Here is a 21,707-nt window from a genome sequence, read left to right as displayed (position 1 = left end):
TTTTCATAGCAGTGATATTTACAATAGCCAAGTGGTGGAAACAGACCATGTGCCCATCAGTAAATGAGATAAAAAACTGTGGTACATTTACACAATGAAATACTATGCAACAGAAAGAAAGAAGGAACTCCTACCTGTTAGGACTGCATGGATGGAAGTACAAACTATTATGCCAAGTTAAATAAGAAGTCAGTATAAGAGAAATACCATATGACCTCACTTATAAGAGGAATTTAATGACCAAAATAAACTGAGCAAAATAGAACCAGAGGCAACAGAATCATGGAACACACTGATAGCTGTAGGATAGAAGGATGGAGACAGAGACTGTTTGAAAGATGAAGAAATTATTCAGGGAATTTATATGAAGGACCCATGGACATGGACAAGGTATGGGGATTGACTGTGGGGGGGGGGAGTGCAAATGGGGAAAATTTGGGACAACTGTAATGGAATAACATTAAAAAAACTTTTAATATAAAAATGACAGTTATTTCATAGCTTTTTAAATGCCATTCCCTTGACAGTAAATGAGGCATAATAGAGCACTTTATTGTTTATGCTCGCATGAAAAATTAGTGACGTTAATTTGCGTGTTTTAAACTACCTCGTAGAGATGCAAATGTTCTGTCCAATTAGCACATTAAAATGTCAACTTTTAAGTTGGAACTAACATTCTATCATTTAACTATAAATATCCTCTTACTAGCACTCGTAAGCAACATCTACCGGTCAAGGAAAACTTCACAAAGCTACCCCTCAGTGAACGACACCTGCAACCATCACCTTGAATACTGTTTCCAGTCCCAGGCAGGTGGGCAATTACCCAGTCCACGCACTGGGCGTAAAGCCATAGCTGCACCTGATTGGTTTATGAGTTTGTCAGTCAAGTCGAAAGAGTGGGTTCTCAAAGTCCCGCTTTCACCGAGCGCTGTTTTACGTCATCGCCGAGCGACAAAAGCAGGAGGGAGGCGGGGGTGGTGTTGGGGGCAGCTTGTGTAGGTATCATGGCTGCTGTGGCTGAGCTTAGTCTCCCGTGCGCCGGTGACCGGAGCCTGGAGCAGAGCTGCAGCCCCAACCTCTCCCAAGAGGTGCTGTTCGAAATCTTTCGCTCCCTGCATACCCTGGCTGGACAAGTGAGTGATGGCCTGTGGGAGTGTTGGTACGAGAACCCTCCCGCCCCTCCTCTTACCTCTAGCTGAGGCGAGGGGCGGGACGGGGGCCTTGGAGCTTGGGGACCCCCGAGGCCTGCCTGGGGCCCGGCCGAAGTAGCTGAGGTCCTGGAGGAGCCGGTGCCCAGCCACCTGGGGTCGGAGTGAGGGTGGCGGAGCGAACCGAGTTCAGGACCCGCTGCGGGCGAGATTTCCTTGCAGCTTCTCTCCCCAGGAGTGAGTGAGGTTAGTGGAAACCTGGCTCCGAGAGGAACCGGTTGAACGAGTGCGGAAGAGCCGTGAGGGCTTGGTACGCTCCTGGCGCTTAGGTACCTTTTCCTCCAGTTCGTTCTCTGTAGAAATTGGTAGGTTAGTATGGCCTGAGGTTTCTGGAAAATCTCTCCACCTTTTTTATATATGTATATATATGATTTGCCCTTAGGAGTCACTGACTTTCTTTTTTCCTTTTGGCCGTTGTGTGCTCTAATTACCTTTTCAAAGGAGGAGAAACATAAAATAAATTAATCTGAAATAATTAGATCAAAAAGTTGTATGAGTTATCCATGGTGGATACTGTTCACGTCAGAACTGTTGTTTAACTGTTAACTACTTTAATTGGCTGATGTATAGCTTTTTGCAGAAACGTCAGAATAAAATGCTGTTTAAATAAAAGTGCTCCTTACAGTATTCCAGTCAAGTCACTATTTTGTTTCATGATGTAAAGTGTAAAGCAAATTTTAAATAAAAAACAACTTGAAAGAGCTTGTTTTTTTTTAAAGAAATATTTTTGCTTATAGCTTAGATGGAGTATTTTCTAAATATAAAACTTTGTTGAGGGGCAGGTACTAGTGCATGTAGTAGGAACGGAAGGCGTTTGTGTCAAAGATAATGTAACTCTTATGAAAAGAGCGTTTGTCTGATTTGTGAAAATTATTTTTAAAAGCTTTGGGGGGATGGAAAATCAATATTTTAGAAAGTCCTAATATGTTTATCGTGATTTACAAAGAGCATTGCTTTAAGTTAAACATTCAGTTTGGTGTACTAGAACGATTATTAATAGAATCTGCTAAAAGCTGTAGCATTTAAATTCAGTTATTTGCCATGAACTTATAAAAAGCTATTCCAAAGACTTGGGGACATTAACATTTCAGTCTTAAGACCCAAAACCTATAAATGGTTTAAAAGTTGGAGAACTTTTTTCTGGCCTGGACATGGAACTTTTAAGGTTTTTAGTTTTTTGTGATGAGATTTTTTTTAATGAAAAAAGACATAATTTTAACGTGCCTTTTAAAATATTTGGTGTACTGAATTTTGAAAACTCGTTTAAAAATTTAAACAAGTATTCTGTAGGTACAAGTACAGATGTGATTAAAATTTGCTCATGTCACCTGTCAAATGTTTAGAGTAAATATTTGGCAGTTTACTTAATACAATGAAGTGACCGTGTATACAGGTGTTAAAAAATAAAATTGTGTCATCAATTAAATGGCTAACCATTTTGATAATACTCTATATTTTGAAATTTATTTCTTAAAGATGAGAATGGAAGCCTGAGTAGCATACTTTACAAAATTGCCCATGGAGAAAGTTTCTATTTCTTTTTGCAACAAGTTTAAAGGATTTTTTAAAAATGCATGTTGTAATGTGCCTAAGTTCATTCTGTATATTATATTAGCTCTCAAAAGGGGAACATAAAATTGAATATAAAAAAGTATTTTCTATTTCATGTTTCAAATTTACTGATTTTTAACCTTACTGCTTGTCTCTGGGTGGGCCATTTTACCAAGCTGAAGAATTGCTTATTTTGAGCTTGGATTTTTAGGTTAATCTAATAAAGTTTTTATTGAAAATGCATATTTAAATAGTTCACATTAATGGCAGACTAATACACTTTTGAGTGAGTGTTTTACAGTTACAAGTTCTATATGGTAAAAATACATAGAATTTGTACTACTAACGGAATTTGTTGAGTAACTATTGAATGTGTTGGGATAGTTTTAATTTGTAGCAGTATTATGTGGTCTTCTGAAGTTGCACTTCTTTAATTTCACTTGAAGTTTTACATAATCTTGCTGACTGAAAATGAGAATGTGATCCAAATATTATGATTTATTTTCTGTAAGTCATTATTTTCTCTAGAAAATTTGATTCTGTTCTTTGGTTAAGGATTGTTTGCTTTATCCCCAAACAGTATTCATAAGTTTGTATAGTTGAATATAGATCTTTTTGAAGACTGTAAAACTATAGTAATAGTTTATTTCATATATAAGTTGTCTAAAAAAGTGTTTATAGATATTAAGTAACACAAGATTAACGTGGTAATCTTAATGTAGAACCTTAGTACAATTGATATAAACTAACCTTTGTCAGTGCAACCTATACAAAACTTCCTTTTTCTTTGTACTTGTCTAATACGGACTATAAGTGATTTCTGGTCTCCTGTTCAGAGAGTGGTAGATTTCTGTCTTACACTGTTCATTCACTATAGTGTTTTTTGAATTTCTTTGGTTCTTGGTAGTTATTCATTTTTTTTGTTTTATTATAATTACAACTCATAAGACTTGTATTTGAACTGTCATGCTTGTCTTTATTTTGTACAAAATGTGACTAGTTTTTAAAAAACGATTTCTGAAAAAATAATATAGTAGTTAACTTGATCCTGCTATGCAGGATATATATCCTTATAGTATAAACACGTGTTGCTGTTTATGGAGGTTCACTTTTATTCATTCGAAGGATTAAGGATAGAGGCTTTCCCTCTGAAATTTTTGCTGATTTTGATATTAATTGTAAATTTAGGGTTTTGGTAGTTTTTTCCATATGTAACTTTATTTAAATAGGTCACATTTACCTAACTTATAATAAATTGAAAATACAGTTCAGCAAAACATCTGGTCATTTCATCCAGTCTCTGGCTGTTTATTTCACTATTGTAGAAAAGCATTTGTTTTTCAATTTCAGGTTTCCACAATTAATAAAAGTTTAATTTTTATTTGAAGTAGATAAACATGTTGTCATTTATCCCTAGACTATATATGTGAATAATTATGACTTTTAATTTATTTTGAAAATTGTTTAAAGTTGAAAACAATAAAAATGTGGTACAGAAGATGTCAGAGTAATAATATAGTTCAGTTATCTATTTATGTATATATTCCACAGAAGGAATGTGGATATCAGCACTTTCATAAATGTGCATGCCCCTCTGTTTAATGCTCTGAACCTGAAGTGTAGGATTCTGAATAGCGCAAGCATATCCTGGCCTCTGTCAAAAGGTTTTTAGATATTGAAGTGTCAAAAAAAAGCCTCATCTTTTCATCTTTTGTGGATGGTTTCACCCCCTAAATGATCCCATTACAAAAAACCAAGAATAGAATTAGAATGAGATGTCATTTTACTTTTTAATGAGAATGGCACCTTTATTGGCCTTTTCAAATGGTAACTTGATAGAGCGTGTTAATAATGTATCATTAAAAACTTGATAACTTTGATCTAAATAGGCGCGTTACTGTTTAGAAATCTTTTTTTGTGTGTGAGAATCCCATATACGTACAGCTTAATCGTATAATTTTTGTAATGTTGCTGGTTTGCCCTTTTGAAGCTTAACCTCAGAGATGATGTGGTGAAAATTACAATCGATTGGAACAAACTCCAGAGTCTCTCAGCATTCCAGCCTGCTTTGCTCTTTAGTGCACTCGAGCAGCACGTTTTATATTTACAGGTAAATTCTTGTTTAAAATGTTAACTCGATATAAGTATTAAGTGTACTTTAATTATAAGTTGGAGTATTTGTCAGTTCTGTCTTAACACTGTATTAATAGTATTAATAATAAAAGATTACTTCAACCAGATTGGATCCAAATCTGTCAATTTACATAGTGATCAGGACAGTTACAGGAATATAGCCCAATAGGCCGATGTGGGTATGAAGATTGAATGAACACAATTCTATTCAATTCGAGACTTGCACTGAAAATTCAATACAGTTGCATCTATGGTGGGTTATAATTAAGCAATAAGACACGGCAGGTGTGTGTCATGCCATGATAATGATTCCATGCCTTGGGTGAGTTTGGAGGCTCATGGAGTGCTTTCAGTGGTTCAAGAAGTGGCATTATCCCAGCATGACACATCCTGGAGTGTCTGTTGCAATTAAACAGTTTCAGCATAGTTTTTAAAAAAGAAAGTAATTTCTGTGGCATTAATGTCTCATCTTAGTCAGTATCCAGTCACTATGTTACCTTTTCTTTTTCTTAATGGTTTGAAATAATTCATACTTTGTATTAGAAGTCAAGATTAAGTTGTTGTTTATAATAATATTGCCATGTTATAAAATATTTAGTATATTAGTTCAAATAACTGAATAGCATTTTGATCTTGCTGGTTTTCAGTTGAACATGTCTACAATTATAATTGATGCAAGTTTGCAGTTTATCTCTTATCAAAATATAAAATATGAAGTGTCAAAAGGTAACTGGAAGAACTATTTAGACTGGTCAGTTTGTTGCTATTGCGATGTAAGGTTTTCAGAAGAGTATTTGGTATAGCAAACAATGGAAGCAAAATAATTGAAATATAGACAAGCGCAGGTGTGTTTTGATTAATGGAAGAGACATTAATTTTCAATTCTCTGTTTAATGACTTTGGAAATTTTTAATTCTGTTTTATGTTAAAAGTAATAGTTAGCCCTATTTCTGCCCTAATAGTTTTAAAGGGCAGAAGCAGTGACTCTAGAACTCAGTTGAGGCCTAATTGTGGTGGGGACATAAGTAGTATAATTCACATTATACAGCAGGGTTTTTTTCCCCTCTAGTATACTGATAGGCATCTGTCTCTTTTCATCTGTGGGTCGTGGTAGGTTTCTTTTTTTGTTGTTTTGTTCATTTTCTTTGTAAAAATTTGATTTCGTGACCCAAGAAGATACCTTGCCATGTCAAGAAAAGCCTGAGTGTTCACTCAGCCTAACACCTATGTATTTCATGTCTATACTCTCTCATTCACTTTGGCCAACTGCAGTTTCAAGTGGAGAATCTCCAGTGATATAGTGATAATGCAGGGCTTTGCTGAGTGAGAGCACTGGCTCTCATGTTAAAGAGGAAAAATACTAAGCCTAGTGTTCTGAGGAGGCATTTGAATGACATGTTAATTAAGTGGCATTGGTGCCAGAGGCTGAGGCTTTGATATGGCACAAAATAAAAGATGAGTGACAGAACGATTCCCTCAAAGAAAATTTTAAATTTCCTCAGGTTTTCTGTCTCTCCTTTAAAAAAAAAAAAAACCAGACATATAACAAATACTAATGGTCACAATACAGAGAACAGCATACAGTTACTAGTGGTCAGATTTATATATTCTGATATGCTAACTTTTTATATTTAGCTAATTGACTCTAAATATTTCACTTATGTAGCAGGAATTTATATAAATATGATAAATGTATAATTAATTTTGATCAGTTTGAACCCCAGCAAATGGATTGTGTTCTTCTTAGCCTTTTTTAGCAAAACTTCAGCCTCTGATAAAAGAGGAGAATACAGCTGTTGTTGAAGAGATAGGAAAAGGAGAAAAAGGGAGCAAGAATGAAGTAGATGCCATATTTCCCGTTGGTGACCTACAGAAGGAAGAACAGCACAAAGACTGTGATTTAGGGGATGTGAAAAAGACACAGGTCCATTTTGATCCAGAAGTAGTTCAAATAAAGGCTGGAAAAGCAGAAGTAAGAAGGTTTTATTTTCGGGGGGAGCATTAGTTTTTAAATATTGTTATATTTGAGTTATTTAAACATGCATACTTACTGTTTGTAGATTGACAGACGAATATCTGCATTTATTGAAAGAAAGCAAGCTGAAATCAATGAAAACAACGTCAGGGAATTTTGCAATGTTATTGATTGTAATCAAGGTAACTATCTACAGGAATAATTTTCATAGGATTTTAAGAACAGTTTTTACAGTTGCTCTGATCTTTCACTTGTTTTTAAAAATAACATTAAGAATGCAGTTTATTTCATAAGTTTACTTAGAAACCAAGGCAACAGAATTTCCTTCTGTTTAATAATAGACTATATTGCAAAATGGTTTCATTTACACAAAAATCAAATAAATGGTAGCATAATAAAAGGCGCATGTTTACCACAGGTGAAATGTTTTGAAATTTTTTTAGAAAATGAAAATGAAGTGTGGGTAACAGAGTTGCTGGGTCTCATTAGTAAGAAGGAACTAAGCTATATAAATTTCATGCCTGTAAATGTACTTACGAAATTATGATGTGAACTTACATAAAGTGAACATTGTAAAGTTAATATTCCTCAAGAGGGAGCAGTTTTCTCAATGCTCCTACGCTGTTCAAAATGTTTTATGTCACGATAAAACAATTTGTCATGAAACTGTGATGCTTATGCTTTTTTCTTTCTCTCACTTGCTGTTTTTCATCAGATTCTCCTCTTCCTCCCCAGTTGATGCTGTAGTATATTTATAGACCTGCAGGTATGCTGCAGAATACAAAACATTGTAAAGCACTGGCATAGGGCATTCAGGCACCATAGTAATAATCAGAACAAGTAGTCTTATAAAAATTATGGAGAAGAGGTTCTAATTGGAATGAGGATTTTCCTTGTTGCTTCTAATATCTCATGGCTAATTATCATGAATATAGAATTGTCAGATGAACCTAGAATTGACTCTTACTATATTGGTACACTGATTCTCTTAATAATGAAATAATACATTCTCAAGTTGGGTCCTAAAATCAGCCTTTTCTACTGTTAACATTATATGTGCATATCTCTAGATTTGGTATATTTTCCTGTTAGTTTCTCAAAACAGGTGCAACACTGGCAGAATCTCAGGTGCTACAGTCCCACTGCAAACAACCCATGAGAAAGGGTTTGTTGAGGGAGCAAGCACATGTGTCACTAATGTCATTCCTCTGTTCTCCCTGCTAACTCTATTATTATAAACCACCAGGGGATAGAAATTGACAAGAATTGAAATGCTCAGCAGGATTCCTTGGCCCATTCAATTTCTTGCTGGCTCCAAACAGTGCTGGGAAGAATTGCTGTGGAGAGTGCCTAGCACTCCTACATTCACTGTCTTCACACCGTGCTGAATTTCTCTCTGATGGGTCATTTAATCTATATATTTGTAATATAGCTCCAGAATGGATGATAGCTTCTTTTTTTAACCCTTAGCCCTGTGAAATTTTAGAAAGGGAATGGAGAAGTGATGGCCCTCTAAATTATATTTTGAGGTGTCTCAAAACAAAAATTAAAAAAGAAAAGAAAAAGAAAAGGATTGTTTAGTATTTATCTATAAAAGGTAAGTGAATTTGGCATTTATTCACACAGTTTGGTTTTATCAGCAGAACTATTATGAAAACTCAGACTGAAAAAAATAAAAATGTGTTACTCTAACGTGTTAGTGTATTCCTTTCAATGCTTCTCAGTTTGATTTAAATATATAAACAGTGGGTTTTTAAAAAAATTTAGTGGGGAAAGAATTTTTTTCAGTATCTCTCTTGCCATTTATTATAAAATAAGGATAATATTTCAGAAAATATATGGTAATGGATGGTTTTACCTAATATAATTTAAAATGCTATTTTATAGTATTTGAAACATTTATATATTATGTTAACATCTTTCTAGTAGTACCCCTTTTTAAAACATTTATTTATTGATACCTGATTTGTAAGAAACTATACTTTTAATCTTAGAAAAAAAAGAACAAATTCCCACAAGGTAGCTTTTGTAAAATTGCATTTTTTCGAAAGGGTGGCAGTCTGGAAAGAGGTAGATAGATGGCTTTGTAATACAGAGATTTTTTTAAAGGAGCATTGGGAATCTGGGTAAAATGTTTATGTGGAGTTCGGATATAAAAATGTGGAAATGTGTAATGAATCCTTTTTGTTAGATGGTCACTAATTTGGTCAGTATGTAATATCAAAAAATGCTGGGTCTTTTAAAAAGGAAGTTTAGTAAAAATAATTAGTTTTTTTCATTTCTGTGTTGAAATAAAGTGAATAACATCTCTTTGACTTAGAATTAAGATATTCTCTCTGCTATATAAAGTTTTCCTCCAGAGACCCAGATGATTTTTAGGGATATTGGTATTCATTAAAAATTATATTATGCCACCGAATGTTGAGGACTGTTGTATGTATAAATTCAAAAATTAGATTAGATGTTACACATTTTAGAGGACAGAGATCACTACATTTTATCCTGTATGTGATGGTAATTTAATTACTATTTCTTAAGACTGTATTCTCTTATTATAATAATATGTTAACTAATACAAATTATTGGAACTTTGTCAAAATCTCATACATTTGAAGTAAGAATATACTTATATTTATCTAACTTCTCCTTAGAAAATAGTTGTGCAAGAACCGATGCCGTTTTTACCCCTTACCCTGGATTTAAAAGTCATGTAAAAGGTAAGTATCTACTATTTGATGAGGCTTATTGTAGATTATAAGCAAAATGTAGTAAAAATCACTTTTTCTATCTAAATTTTGTTCATTTTAAACCAAAAAATCCTGCCTTTTGTTGTACTTGGATTTGTGGTTAGATAGTCTTTATGTAAATATATAAAGTCCCGTTAAGGAGAAAGAATTTCTGGTTTTTGAAATGTAAGTTTAATAGGTTCAGAAATTTCTTAACTTAGTTTCTAGAGTTGTGAATACATACGGACCACAGACTCGGCCTGAAGGAGTGCAAGGGTCAGGCCATACACCGAGCATGCTCCGAGATTGTGGTAATCAGGCTGTAGAAGAGCGACTACAGAATATTGAGGCTCACTTGCGATTGCAGACAGGTAAGCAGAGTGCTGGGCAGTGCTCTGTAGTCTAACTGTGCAAGTGGCTGAAGAAATGCAGTTCATTTAGTCACCAAATTTTTATTCAGCTCCTGTTATGTATTGTTCAAAACAGGGTTTTGGTTGGTACAAAAATAAAAAACAAAACATGGTCCCTGCTCTCAAAGAATTTATAGTTCATGTGTTTATGCTCTTCTTCCTCTTCTCACCAGTTTGAGAGTTTTAGTAGAATGGGAACAGGTTCTAAGGAGATCCTGACACTCAATTTATTAAAGTTAGAGCTGGAAACTAAGTCTTTTTCTGCCATTAGTTTCATAACCTAACTGTGACCATTGTTTGTTCCTGTCATCTACTGTACTAGGTACAAAGTATTGATAAATGTGATTCTAGTCCTCATGGAACTCTCAGTGAGGGTAAGCATATAAATAAATGAATGCCACGGGGAAAGTGAACTAACACTTATTGAATAATACTAAGTGCCAGTCACTCTGAGAGAATTCTGCATATGTCAGTGCACTTAATATTTAACAGTTCTCTTGTGAGGTGTTGGAGCTGCTACCGTTGTTGGATAAAGAAACTGCAGTTCAGAGAGCTCCGGCAACATGCCCAAGGTAGTGACAGCTAGAAGTCAAACCTAGATATTAACTGGCTGCAAAGCCTGGGTCTCCCTCCTCCTCTAGTCACCAGATTCTGTCTGTTCTCTCTCTAAAATCTTCCTCAAATCTACCGACGTCTTTCTGTGTCCACAGCAGCTACTCTAGTTGAAGTGACTGTATTCTTAGACTGGTGGAAGGATGTTAACTGGTTGTTCTGCCATTGGACTTCCTTCTTGAGACCAATTTTTTTTACCTTGTGGCCCAGTTGCTTTTCTTAAAGCTCAAATCCTGTCTTGCCACTCCCCAGCTAAAAATTTTTTAGTGGTTTGCTGTTGCCCTTATATGCATACCAAACTTAGTACTTATTCATTCCACAAATAGGTATTAAGTTCCTACGATAAGCCAGGTACTATTCTAGGCACTGAGAATACACGTAGTCAGAAATTCTAGTACATCAATTATATGCTCCACTAGGAAAGAAGGTCTATGGATGGAGCAGCTTGACCAAGGAAAGGGGAAGGAGATTCAGATGGGTAAGGGTAATAATTTTAAACAGCATGATCTACATCTTTAATCTCAGCCACATCTCTGGCCTCCCCAAGCTTTCTATTAATTTTGCTATCATAGGGCCTTTACCCAGGCTTTTTTTTAAAACCATACTTTCCCTCCTGACCCCACACTGGTGTGGTTACCCTTTATTATTTAGCCTCATAGCACTTGGTACTCTTGTCTCCTCTACTAGATAGTAAGGTCAGTGAGATCAAACTGTCAGGTTCATTACTATGTACCTAGTGCAGTGCCTGGCACAAAACAGGTATTTGTTTGGCACAAAACAAGTATTTGCTGAAGGAACAATTTGCTCATTTTACCTTTTTAGATATCTGCAAAGCACAGTGGGTTTACAAAGTTAACATCTAGCTGTCTTGGGAGGTCAAGGAATGGTGTCCCTGGTAAAGTGACATTTGAGCCTTTGAAGGGTTCGTAGGAGTTTTTCAGTGGACAGGAGCAAAGGATTCCGAAAATGAACAGCATCTGCAAAAAGTACTGAGGCACAAAATATGGCTCAGGAAATTTCTGAGTCCTGTCCAGCTGGAGTATTTGCTGGATAGAGGTAAAAGAGAATGAGTAAAGCTTTGAGGGTTATAAGAGATTAGTATTCAAATTAATCCTTTTGCCCAGAGCTAAAGGAATTTAAAATATAGCTGTATGAAAGGATTGACAGATTTGTTAAGTTTAATAGTATCAAGTAGTTAATTTTGAAAAATACCTTTTGAATGTCCACTACATGCCAAGCTCTGTTTTAGACAGGAGGGATACTGAGATGATGTAATCATAGTCTTGCACTTCAAGGACTTTATAATTGTTTGGGAGAAAACAGATTAATAGTGAAGTGGAGTGTTAAGGGGGCTGTGAAGGAAGAGTGTGGTGGGGGCACAAGGAGCCACGATGTGAAGTGATTTGGGCAGTGCTTTATTGAGTCAGTGAAACTTGAACTGGCTCTTGAAAGGTGCAAGGGCGAGGCAGAGGGTGTTCTAGGTAAAGGGAGCGGCAAGAACAAAGTCACATGAATAAGTTATTCATTTTACTTTATTCAAGAGCAAGAATCACCAAGATCCCGAGATAAAATATATATTTTTAGAATTTTTATATTTTACAAGCTAATAACTTTTGATAAGAAATTTTCCCATATTGTTTCATTGCACAGTCATGGGTTCATTCAGTCATTATATAGTGAGCACCTGTGTAGTCTGCTGACTGATGCTTCCTAGGTTTGTGCAGGGCACAAGCTGACAGGCATACCCAATGAACAAATGGTAAAATTATGCCCTCCTGGATCTCAGAGTGGAGAATCAAGCAATAAATAAACAAAATACATCTACAGAATATTGAGTGGTAGTAATGGTTTGGAGAAAAATAAGGGAAAGGAATGAGGATAGGGGTGCCAGGTAGGGGGAGGTGGTAACACTGGTAGTTTTTAAAGGGTTGTGAACCCTGACCTGAGGTTGGTGAGAGTAAGCCTCGTGAATATGGAGGCAGAGGGAGCCACAAGCACTAAAACTGAGGGTGCTTGGCCTAGTTGAGTAACAGAAGAAGTAATTAAGAGGCTGGGATGATATGATTATGAGAACAATGTCCAAACTCTGTGGGACCTGTAGACTGTTGTAAAGGCTTTGACTTCGAGTAACATGTGAAAGTTTTGAGCAGAGAAGAAGGCATCTAAGTCACTAGGTTTGAGGGAAGAGGACATGGAGGACAGAAAGTAAGGAGCCGAGTTTTAAAAGATGTTAGCTCAAAAAAATTTTAATTAACAAACAAAAGACATTATTGTAGGCTAATTGGTTGGCGGTGGTGTGAAAGGAGGGAGTTCTAGATAAATGAGATGAGCAATGTAGAAGAGCATTCCAAACTCAAAGAAACCTCGAATTTCGGTAGGTATGTGGGGATCTGGGTATGTGAAGAGGCTCGAGATCTCTCTAGCAAGAGGGCAGATAAGACACTGTGTGCTGGGGGATTAAGATTTTGAGGGTTCTGGAGTCTCTATAGTCAGGGGAATGCTGTCTTACATTTTAAAAGGATTACTGGCCACCATGTTGAGAATATGCTCAGTGGGAGCAAGGCAACAAGGAGCCCGGTTTGGAGGTCATGGTGGTGGTCCAGGGAGAGATGGTGGGGGTCTGGGCCAGAACAGCTGCGTCGGAGGTGTTGAGAAATGAAAAGATTTGGGATGTGGTCATAACCTTGACATTTGAGTGACCTTAATTTACCATCCCCCCACCCTGGAAGGTTTGTTAATTAAGAAAATTGTAAAACTCCTCGCAATGTCGTTCTAGGTTAAAGGAGAAAATATGGAGAGTGATATAAATTGTAGAGAGTAATATAAATGGAGAGTAATATAAGTTGAAAAAAATGATCGGCATATTGCAGCCACTGAGTTGAATTATCAGTTATGACTGTATTTTTCTCCTGCCAAGTAACTATCAAAGTCTATTAAAAATACAAATTGTTCTATACAGGACTGTTCAATATCTTCTAAAATGGATTTAACATAAAACAAAACTCATAGTGATATAGGAAACCTAAATGGAGCTTGGGGAGAGGTATAGTATAATAATATATCCTATAGTCTATAAGATGAAAATGTGAGCTAAGGATTTCATTCTAATCTACTCTTGTTAATTTATTTCCTTAAGTTTAAATATTTCCCATTCCTATGCATAAGTATATGTTTGCCTGGTATTTTAAGAATAAAAACTGTGAAGGGAATTGTTCAAAAGTATCTCAGAATGTTTTCAAATGTGTTTAGGTGGTCCAGTGCCAAGAGACATTTATCAGAGAATTAAAAAACTTGAGGATAAGATCCTTGAATTGGAAGGCATCTCTCCTGAGTATTTTCAATCTGTAGTGAGTATAAGTATCTTTTAAAAATAACTAAGTGTTGTTTTATTTTAGGATTCTTCATTATATAATAATTTAGTCATTGATCTGCTGTAGATAAAACACTTTTAATAATTCCGAGATGAATGAACGTAGTTCTGTGTAGGGTGTTGCCTAGTTCTTTAAAAATTATGATTCCAAATATTGTACTATAGACTCATGATCGTTTTAAAAAGGGTAATTTGATCGTACATTACCCAGTTTCTGAAACTTAAGCCATTCTCGTGGCATAACATATCAGACTAGGTGGTGGTCTGTCTTGTCACTGTGAACCTGCTGCCTTGCAACGCAAAGGCTTCTGGGACCTTGCTCTGTCAGTCTCCTTCCTGTCTCTTTAATCCCTTACTCTTCACAGACTCCTGTCCTCAGCTCGTGGGCGTTTAAGTCTCTCCCCCGGCTCTCCCCCGTGCTGAACACACAGACCTCAGTCTGCCACCCTGCCTTTTTCTTTACCTTAGCCACTGGGCTTTGAAAGGCTAGTCTGTATTGCCCGATTCCTCAACTCTAGCATTTATTTATTTGCTCATTTATTCATTTTTTATCTCTTTCAAAGACAATAAGAAACAGTGTTGTGCCGATAGGTATCTTCTTTGTAACATTATTGTGCTTTAGACAATGATCCTGAGCTCATTGTATTCCCTCCATCTTCTGGAGTGATTTTACCATAAGGACTGCCTTTTCTGAGGTCTGGATGTGTGTTTTTGTTTTTTTAAGCTGTGGCATATTAGAAAAAACTAAAATAATGTAAAAGTGGACAAAAGTTTTAGTAATATTTTTTCTAAAACTTTTTGAAATATGTAAAATAGCTCATATCAGCATGGATCATTATAAGTCACTGGTGAAAATATATTTAAAATTATTTTAGGTATAGCATCAATCTTTCCAAAGCCTTAAATTGGGTATTAGAGTGAGGTACACAAAAGAAGTTATTTCCAGAGAAGGCAGGTTACATAACAAAAGTGAGCAGTGAATTCTAAAGATCACAAGTTCAAAGAAAGAGTTTTAGTGATTTACTTCCCTCCGACGTAAAATGCTGTTTATTAAAGTACTAAGGGCTAATGCAAGGAGTGAGTGAGATAACACCGGTCAGGCACTTACCACCCGACCCAGCACATGGTAAAACGTCAGTATATATTGCCAGTTACCGCATTTCGGGAACCAGCCATGAAGTAGCTGTGTAACTGGGAATGTCACACAGTTCTAGCCTACACTTAAACAGTTTGAGAACTGTTGTTTATACTACATGATTTCAAAGGTCTTTGTACTGCTAGGATTAAGTATCTTTCTAGGAAACTTTATAAAGATTTTATGCCTTTTCCTATAACAGTCTAGCATAAGTTTTCCCATTAAAGTTGCTTTCATTATGTAATTACCAGGCAGGATATTTTTTCAGTTCAATTTCATACCTTGTTAATATAATTCTTGTTAATGATAGAACTGATCTTACAAGAGAATATCAAAGTATTAGACACCTCCAGGGAGACCTTGCCCCACCATTTATCTCTTCTCTCTGATTCTGATTTATAAAAGCTTAACATATACCGGTTATGTAACTCACTAACAAAAGAACAGGTTCTTCAAATAATAATCTTGTTTTGGGGGATCTACTATACATAGGATAGAATTTTTAGGGTGTTTGGTTAAAGAGGAAGAAGTAGTCAGATTATAGAGGACCTTAAATGATACACCCAGAAATTTAAAGTATCCAAAGTTTAAATGCTCTTAAAAGCATTTAAGTAGAGAAGTGACTTGTTCAAGTGTTACTTAGATGATTTATCTAGTATTGTCCTGGGAGGGAAATGGAAATGGAAAGACTAAGAACAAGGAGACGGTATTATACTTACATGTGAAGTGAGATCCTGAGCTAAGGACATGAGAATAGAAAGATTAATGCAGGAGTCAGGAGGAAAGAAAAGTTGACAAATACAGTGTAGATCATTAATATGTGGAGGGACATAGAGCAAGAGTGAGTCCAGTTTCTTGTTGGGAAAATGATGCTACCATTAATAGAAATAAAATCTGGAGGAGGAGATGTTTTGTGGGGGAATGTGAATTTGAAGTCATAGCGGGATATACAGATAGAAATACTGGGTAAGCTGTTCAGGATGTAGGACTCAACACTTGAGAGACTGGGTGACACTGAAGTGCAGCTCACAAAACAGGGGCATTGACAGGAAAACAAGACGCGTGTTGTCCTGGGTTCATAAAATAACGCTGGACAATGTAAAGGTATGTTCATTTATGAAACACACAAAACTCTAAAAATAGTTAACATACATAAAGTAGGAAGTATGATGGAGAATAGTATTTCTCCCCCTTTAATGTAATTACTCCAAAAATCTTTACCCTTCACATTTAGCATGGAAAGATTTGTGTGGTAATGTTTTTAAAAATTTAAGGGCATCGCATAACAGACCATTTTAAAGGCACAATCCTGATGAGTATTTCCAAAGAATTACTAATTTTAAATTATGACCCTTGAAAACAGTGAGTATAGCATGCTTAACAAGTATATTTCCACAGCACTTTCTTCATTTGATAGCACTTATCACTTATAATTACATGTTGTCACATCTGTTTTTCACACTGTATTTTGAATCTCTGAAGGACAAGAACTGTCTTATTCATCTTTTAACACACAGAATGTAGTAGGCATTGAATACATGTGCAAATGAATGGGTAAGATTTGGCTGATCGTTAATTATTGAACTTTTGAAGGTGTGTTAACTTTGTTCCTAAACACTAACTAGACGGAGTCTTGAATTTGTTCTGTAATGGTAACTCCTGGTTCTAAGGGAAGTGTCGGGAGAGGGGGTTGCTGAAGACCAAGTCAACCTTCCGCATACAGGCCAGGCCTGGTGGACCTGAAGCATGAAGCAAACACTGGATCCAGCTGGAAAGTTAAATTGCAAACACATTTAGGAGGGTCTTGAAGGTCACAGGACCCAGTTTGCAATTCCAGTGTCATTGAGAAAAAGAAACCTATAATTGAGGTGCCTATCTGATGGCATTATGAAGTGTGAGTTGGAAAGAGATTAGAGTCAAGGAGAGGAGTTCAGGAAACATCGTTGTCCACACCAGGAAGAAATGAAGTCTGAGTCAGGGCAGTGGGGCCAGAAGGGAAGCATTTAAGACACAGCATCTTTAAAGTCAGTAGTCCTGAACTGATCAGGAATAAGGAAGGGGGTTGGTCAGAGAAGAGGCCTCCTTACCACTGAGCTTCCTTAGAGCATGGGCTCCCTGGACCTCTGGACCTCTCTCTGTCTGTGTGTGTGTGTGTGTGTGTGTGTGTGTGTGTGTGTGTGTGAGAGAGAGAGAGAGAGAGAGAGAGAGAGAGAAAGGGGTGGGGAGAGAGAGAGATCGCCTTTTCATCAGGACATGAGCAATGCAGCTAAATTATCTGCTAAGGTAAAATAACTGGAGAGAAGAGACATTTTTAAAATTATGTCTGTTTAGCTATTTAGTGTGCTATGCTCTCAAATATTTCTCTCAGATACCAAGAACTTAAAAATTTCTGCCTTGTGCCTAAAAACAATGAATTTTAAAGCTAGTCCAGTGTACCCACAGTAGATGTGTTACTAAGTGTTCTGCCTGTTAAAATACTCTGCTCAGGTCTCAGATTAGCCCCTAAGACATCTTACTGTTTTTTTTTTCATCCTTACCCAAGGACATTGTTTTTCATTGTTAGCAAAAGAGAGAGAGGGAGAGAGAGACAGAGAGAAACATTGATTGGTTGCCTCACAGGCTTCTCAACCAGGGATCCAACCCACCACCTTTCAGTTTACGGGACCACCCTGCAGCCAACTGAGTCACACTGGGCAAGGCCCACGTTTCACTGTTTCTAGTCACCTCACCACTGATGTCCTTACTCTCCTTATTCTGATACTTTTCACTTTAGTGTCATGATACAGTAAGTCTGATTGCTCAGTGACATGGAAACTAGCAATACTTTTAGATTAAACTGTTGGGAAAACAAAGGGGAGTATATTTTCATCAGGTTTGTAAAAAGCCACCTCTGGGGAGGTTAAGACACTGAGCAGTGACCAAATTAAACATTAAGCCCTTACCTGCCCACAGGCACCACCAGCAGGTATTCGGCTTGGTTTGGCAAAGGAAGGAACATGTTTATAAAGCAGTTTTTCCCCCATATTTAATAATTCTCACACTTTAATGATTTCCTATTTATAAGTATTGATAAGAGGCTTACCTCAATATTCTAAACAGCTTTTGACACAAAGGAAAATGAGTCTTCACCCTTGTTTTAAACCTCAGTGGTGAGAAATGTTCATGAGAAAATTGTTTTCCACATTGACAGTTTCTTTGTCAAATGTATCAATACACTGATGTGCCTTTTGAAAGCTTGTGGTTCTTTGAAACCAAAAACAGTATCTAGACAATTCATTTAAAAGGTTCAGCAGTGTGTGAGGATGTTGTCAACTTAATATAATAGAAATTTAAACTAAAAATGGCTTAAACAGCATAGAAATTACCGTATAAAAGAGGAATTTCAATGTTAGTGCAGTCCTCAGGGTTAAATGGTTCATTGGCTGAATCATGATTGGCAAAGAATTGGGGTCTTTCCCCCCCTCAGCTCTTAGTCCTGCCTTCTTCCTCGGGTAGATGGCAAGGTGACGACAGCACTGTCACCTGTCCTGCCCAGCAGCAGTGTCCTGAGGAACTGCCTCCTTTTAGGGTTTTCTTTAGAAGTGAGGACATTTTGTTCAGAGGCTCTCCCCCCAATCCCCAGCACACCTCTCCTCACTGATTGGCCAGAAGTGGCCCCGTGCCCATTGTGGGCACTGACAGGACCGATGGGGCGACCCGAGTTCCCCGGGCGACGGAGGAGCAGCGGGTAGGTGCTCCCTCAGCCCAGTGTCCCGTTGCAGTTGGTCAGGAGCGTGTGTGGTGTGTTTCCACCCTTTGGCCTGGTGGTCCAGATTCTGTTTTCCTCGTGTCGGTGGCTGCTTCATTTGTTCAGTATCCTGGGATGGAAAGATGATAAAAAAAAAGAAACTAAGAAGATCCCCAGAGCACCTCTTTCCACAAACACTCAACCTCATTAGGAGCTGAGAATTAGTGGGGAAGTGTGTATAGCCAGGGATAGGCATGTTGCTGTGGTGTAACTTCTGTGTACTTTTAATATCTTTGGAGAGTAACTTCCAGAATACAAGAATGTGGATGATGGTGGCAGACAGCACTTGCTGAGTGTGTGGGCTTTGTCTCTGCCAGGGTCGTCCATATTTTATTCAGTACTCTACAAAGGAAAATTGATTACATCTTGTAAGCATTAATATTTTTCACTTTTAACCTAGAACTTTTCTGGCAAAAGAAGAAAAGTTCACCCACCTCAGGTAAGTTACTGCATTTTCATTATAGCTTTTGAAACAGTTTGATTTGCTTTATACCTTTCTTAATAAAAGCTTCTACTACTGTTGCTTTTTAGGTCATACCTTGGCATTTAGAACTAAAATAAAGGGCACCATGAACTAATGTACCTGAATTAGAGAATTAATTTTAGTTCAACGGCATGGGATGACTCAGATGGGCCTAATGAATATAAAAGTCTGTATTCAGCTGTTAATAGTAGTAGAAGGGAAGTATCAAGTTACAAAATGCCAAAAAGTAATAAATGCTTGAGTAATTTAAATCTCACCCCCACCCCTTTTTGCAGACACCACTAATTAGCAGCATCTAAATCAAAGCAGGGGGACAGAGGGTGTCTTCAGCCCACCCCTGTCCACAGTAATGATGTATTCATTAGTTTAATCATAGTTAGTAAGGTTTTGTTAGCCTTACTAACGTAAATTTAAAGTTGGGGTGGCAATATAAATTTAAAGTTGGGGAAAATGTTAAAAAAATTTTTTGGTTGGGTTATTTTAGTGTAGCACGTTACTTATTTTTTTATTGTAAAATTTAGAGTACATTTTTTAGAGGATCCATTTTTTTCTCCAGGAGAGGTAGTTGATTGCGGTTGAGCCATTAAAAGACAATTTCCAGGTATTTCAAGCACTCACGCTACTCCTGAACTTTAATTTTTGTTTTTTCATTGTTGATTATGAGGACAGTCAGTTAAAAAAAGTTCTTATTATCCTTTCACAGAATAAAAAGCCCAGAAGAGCTTTCATTAGGAAAGAGAAAGAAATATTTAAGCCTTGTTATTTTATACCTTAAAATTCATGATAAAGTCAACACACATGGTTCAGTTTTAAAATTATTCTCATGAGAAAAGAAGACATTTATGCTTTCGTGTATTTTAAATATTTATAGTTCATTTAGCACTTTATCTGCATTGAGATTCTTCAGAGTCTTACTCAGCAGTTTGTGTTCTTACTGTTTACAGCAGAACTATTCACTGGCCGAACTCGATGAGAAAATTAGTGCTCTCAGGCAAGCCCTGCTTCGAAAATCCAGAGAAGCAGAATCCATAGCAACTCACCACCTTCCGTGAAAAACTCCTCTTATCCTTGTCATTTACTTCTTATATTCATGTGTGTAACTTACTTTGTAATTAGTTAAATGGATGCATATTTTTCAATGTAGCTGTCCCTCTGAAATCATTGTTTGTTTTCACGAGTCCATTCATTGTACAACAGGTAATCTTCAGATATTCCAGTGAATTTTGAAATAGTTGATGCATTGAAAAGAGCATTGTCAGAATTTATTTCCTTCTGTTTTAAAGGAGGTATTTTGGGAATTAAAAAACTTAATTTAATACATGTTTTTTTGTGTGTGCGTATGTACCACAGAAGGAAGATTGCTTTGAATAGTGATATTTTAAAAGGACTTTATATTTGTCACACTGACATTAACTGGTTTATTACTTTAAATTAGTACTTTGTACATAATAAGGCATTCAACAAAAACTTAATTGACCAAAATGATTTTTAAATGAATGGATACTTTTTCCAGATGTCAATTGTAATGTAAATAAACAGTATATTCCACCTTTATTCTCTCATTGACTGTGTGACCTGGAGCAAGTTATTTATTGATCTGTCTCTGTGCCTTACTTTCCTTATCTGTAAAATGGGACGGATAATAATAATACATACGGTTGTCATGAAGAATAGGTGAAATCATGCATGGACAACTTTTGAAACTACCCCAAAGGAAGTGCTCAATAAGTGTTAGCTATTATTGTATAAATAATACAAGTGAATTACAAGCTCTTGAGAGCTTCACTTTTTTTTACAGTACCCCAGTTATGTTAGGCAGTACATATATTTCCATAGTTGCAAAGTAAACATTTAAAAGATGCAACTACAGTCAAGGAGCAGACATTTAGGTCAAGAATTGTTTAGTTGTAAGAATCAGAAGAAGTCTATATCATTAGGAAAAGGGGAATTGTTTAAAAAAATTGGAAACCTGAAATTTAATGGCAGGAAGTATACAGCTGGACATGGTGATGTCTAGAAAGTCAGTAGCAGCTCATCTCACTACGTCTCCAGCTGCCTCTGTCTCTCCTCTCTCTGGGTGGTTCTGTCTCTGTCCTCTCCCCTCATTTCCTGCTCACCCTCTGTCTCCCTCTTCCTCACTTTTCTCTTTTACATATAATCACTTTTGCATCTTCTTTCTTTCTCTCTCTCTCAACTGGTTTCTCTGAAGACCTCTTCATTTCTGCTTCCCCACTCAGGGTGACACGTTAGTCCTGTCTCCGTGGCCTTGGCCTCTTCATGCCTCCGAGCTGCCATGGTACACACTCTGAACCC

General features: G+C 36.6%; 1 protein-coding gene and 1 long non-coding RNA gene across 8 annotated transcripts in view; one reads left to right on the top strand and one right to left on the bottom strand.

Annotated features, from left to right (window-relative positions):
- LOC119062926 (uncharacterized) overlaps window positions 1-1,414 on the bottom strand; it is a 45,721-nt gene extending 44,307 nt beyond the window's left edge. The window contains exon 1 of the long non-coding RNA XR_005085074.2: window positions 1,193-1,414. This is a non-coding gene — a long non-coding RNA (uncharacterized LOC119062926). The remainder of the gene's footprint in view (window positions 1-1,192) is intronic.
- On the top strand, window positions 965-20,956 carry MBIP (MAP3K12 binding inhibitory protein 1). Of its 7 annotated transcripts, none has more exons than XM_053672537.1 (9): window positions 967-1,136; window positions 4,753-4,872; window positions 6,643-6,867; window positions 6,956-7,052; window positions 9,522-9,587; window positions 9,818-9,967; window positions 13,868-13,965; window positions 19,311-19,349; window positions 20,342-20,956. In XM_053672537.1, the coding sequence occupies exons 1-9, from the start codon at window positions 1,008-1,010 to the stop codon at window positions 20,444-20,446; spliced, it is 1,029 nt and encodes a 342-aa protein (XP_053528512.1). In that variant the 5' UTR covers window positions 967-1,007; the 3' UTR covers window positions 20,447-20,956. The 7 variants fall into 7 exon arrangements, with proteins under 7 accessions (XP_053528514.1, XP_053528511.1, XP_053528512.1 ...); XM_037164000.2 differs by having other exon boundaries at window positions 20,339-20,956; XM_037164001.2 differs by lacking the exon at window positions 9,818-9,967 and having other exon boundaries at window positions 20,339-20,956.
- Window positions 20,957-21,707: the final 751 nt, after the last annotated feature.

This window comes from Artibeus jamaicensis, unplaced genomic scaffold (assembly GCF_021234435.1).
Source record: "Artibeus jamaicensis isolate MK-2021 breed Jamaican fruit bat unplaced genomic scaffold, CSHL_Jam_final contig_760, whole genome shotgun sequence".
Lineage (NCBI taxonomy): Eukaryota > Metazoa > Chordata > Mammalia > Chiroptera > Phyllostomidae > Artibeus > Artibeus jamaicensis.
Note: the sequence above shows the minus strand (reverse complement) of the source record. Positions and strands in the feature narration are given on the sequence as shown.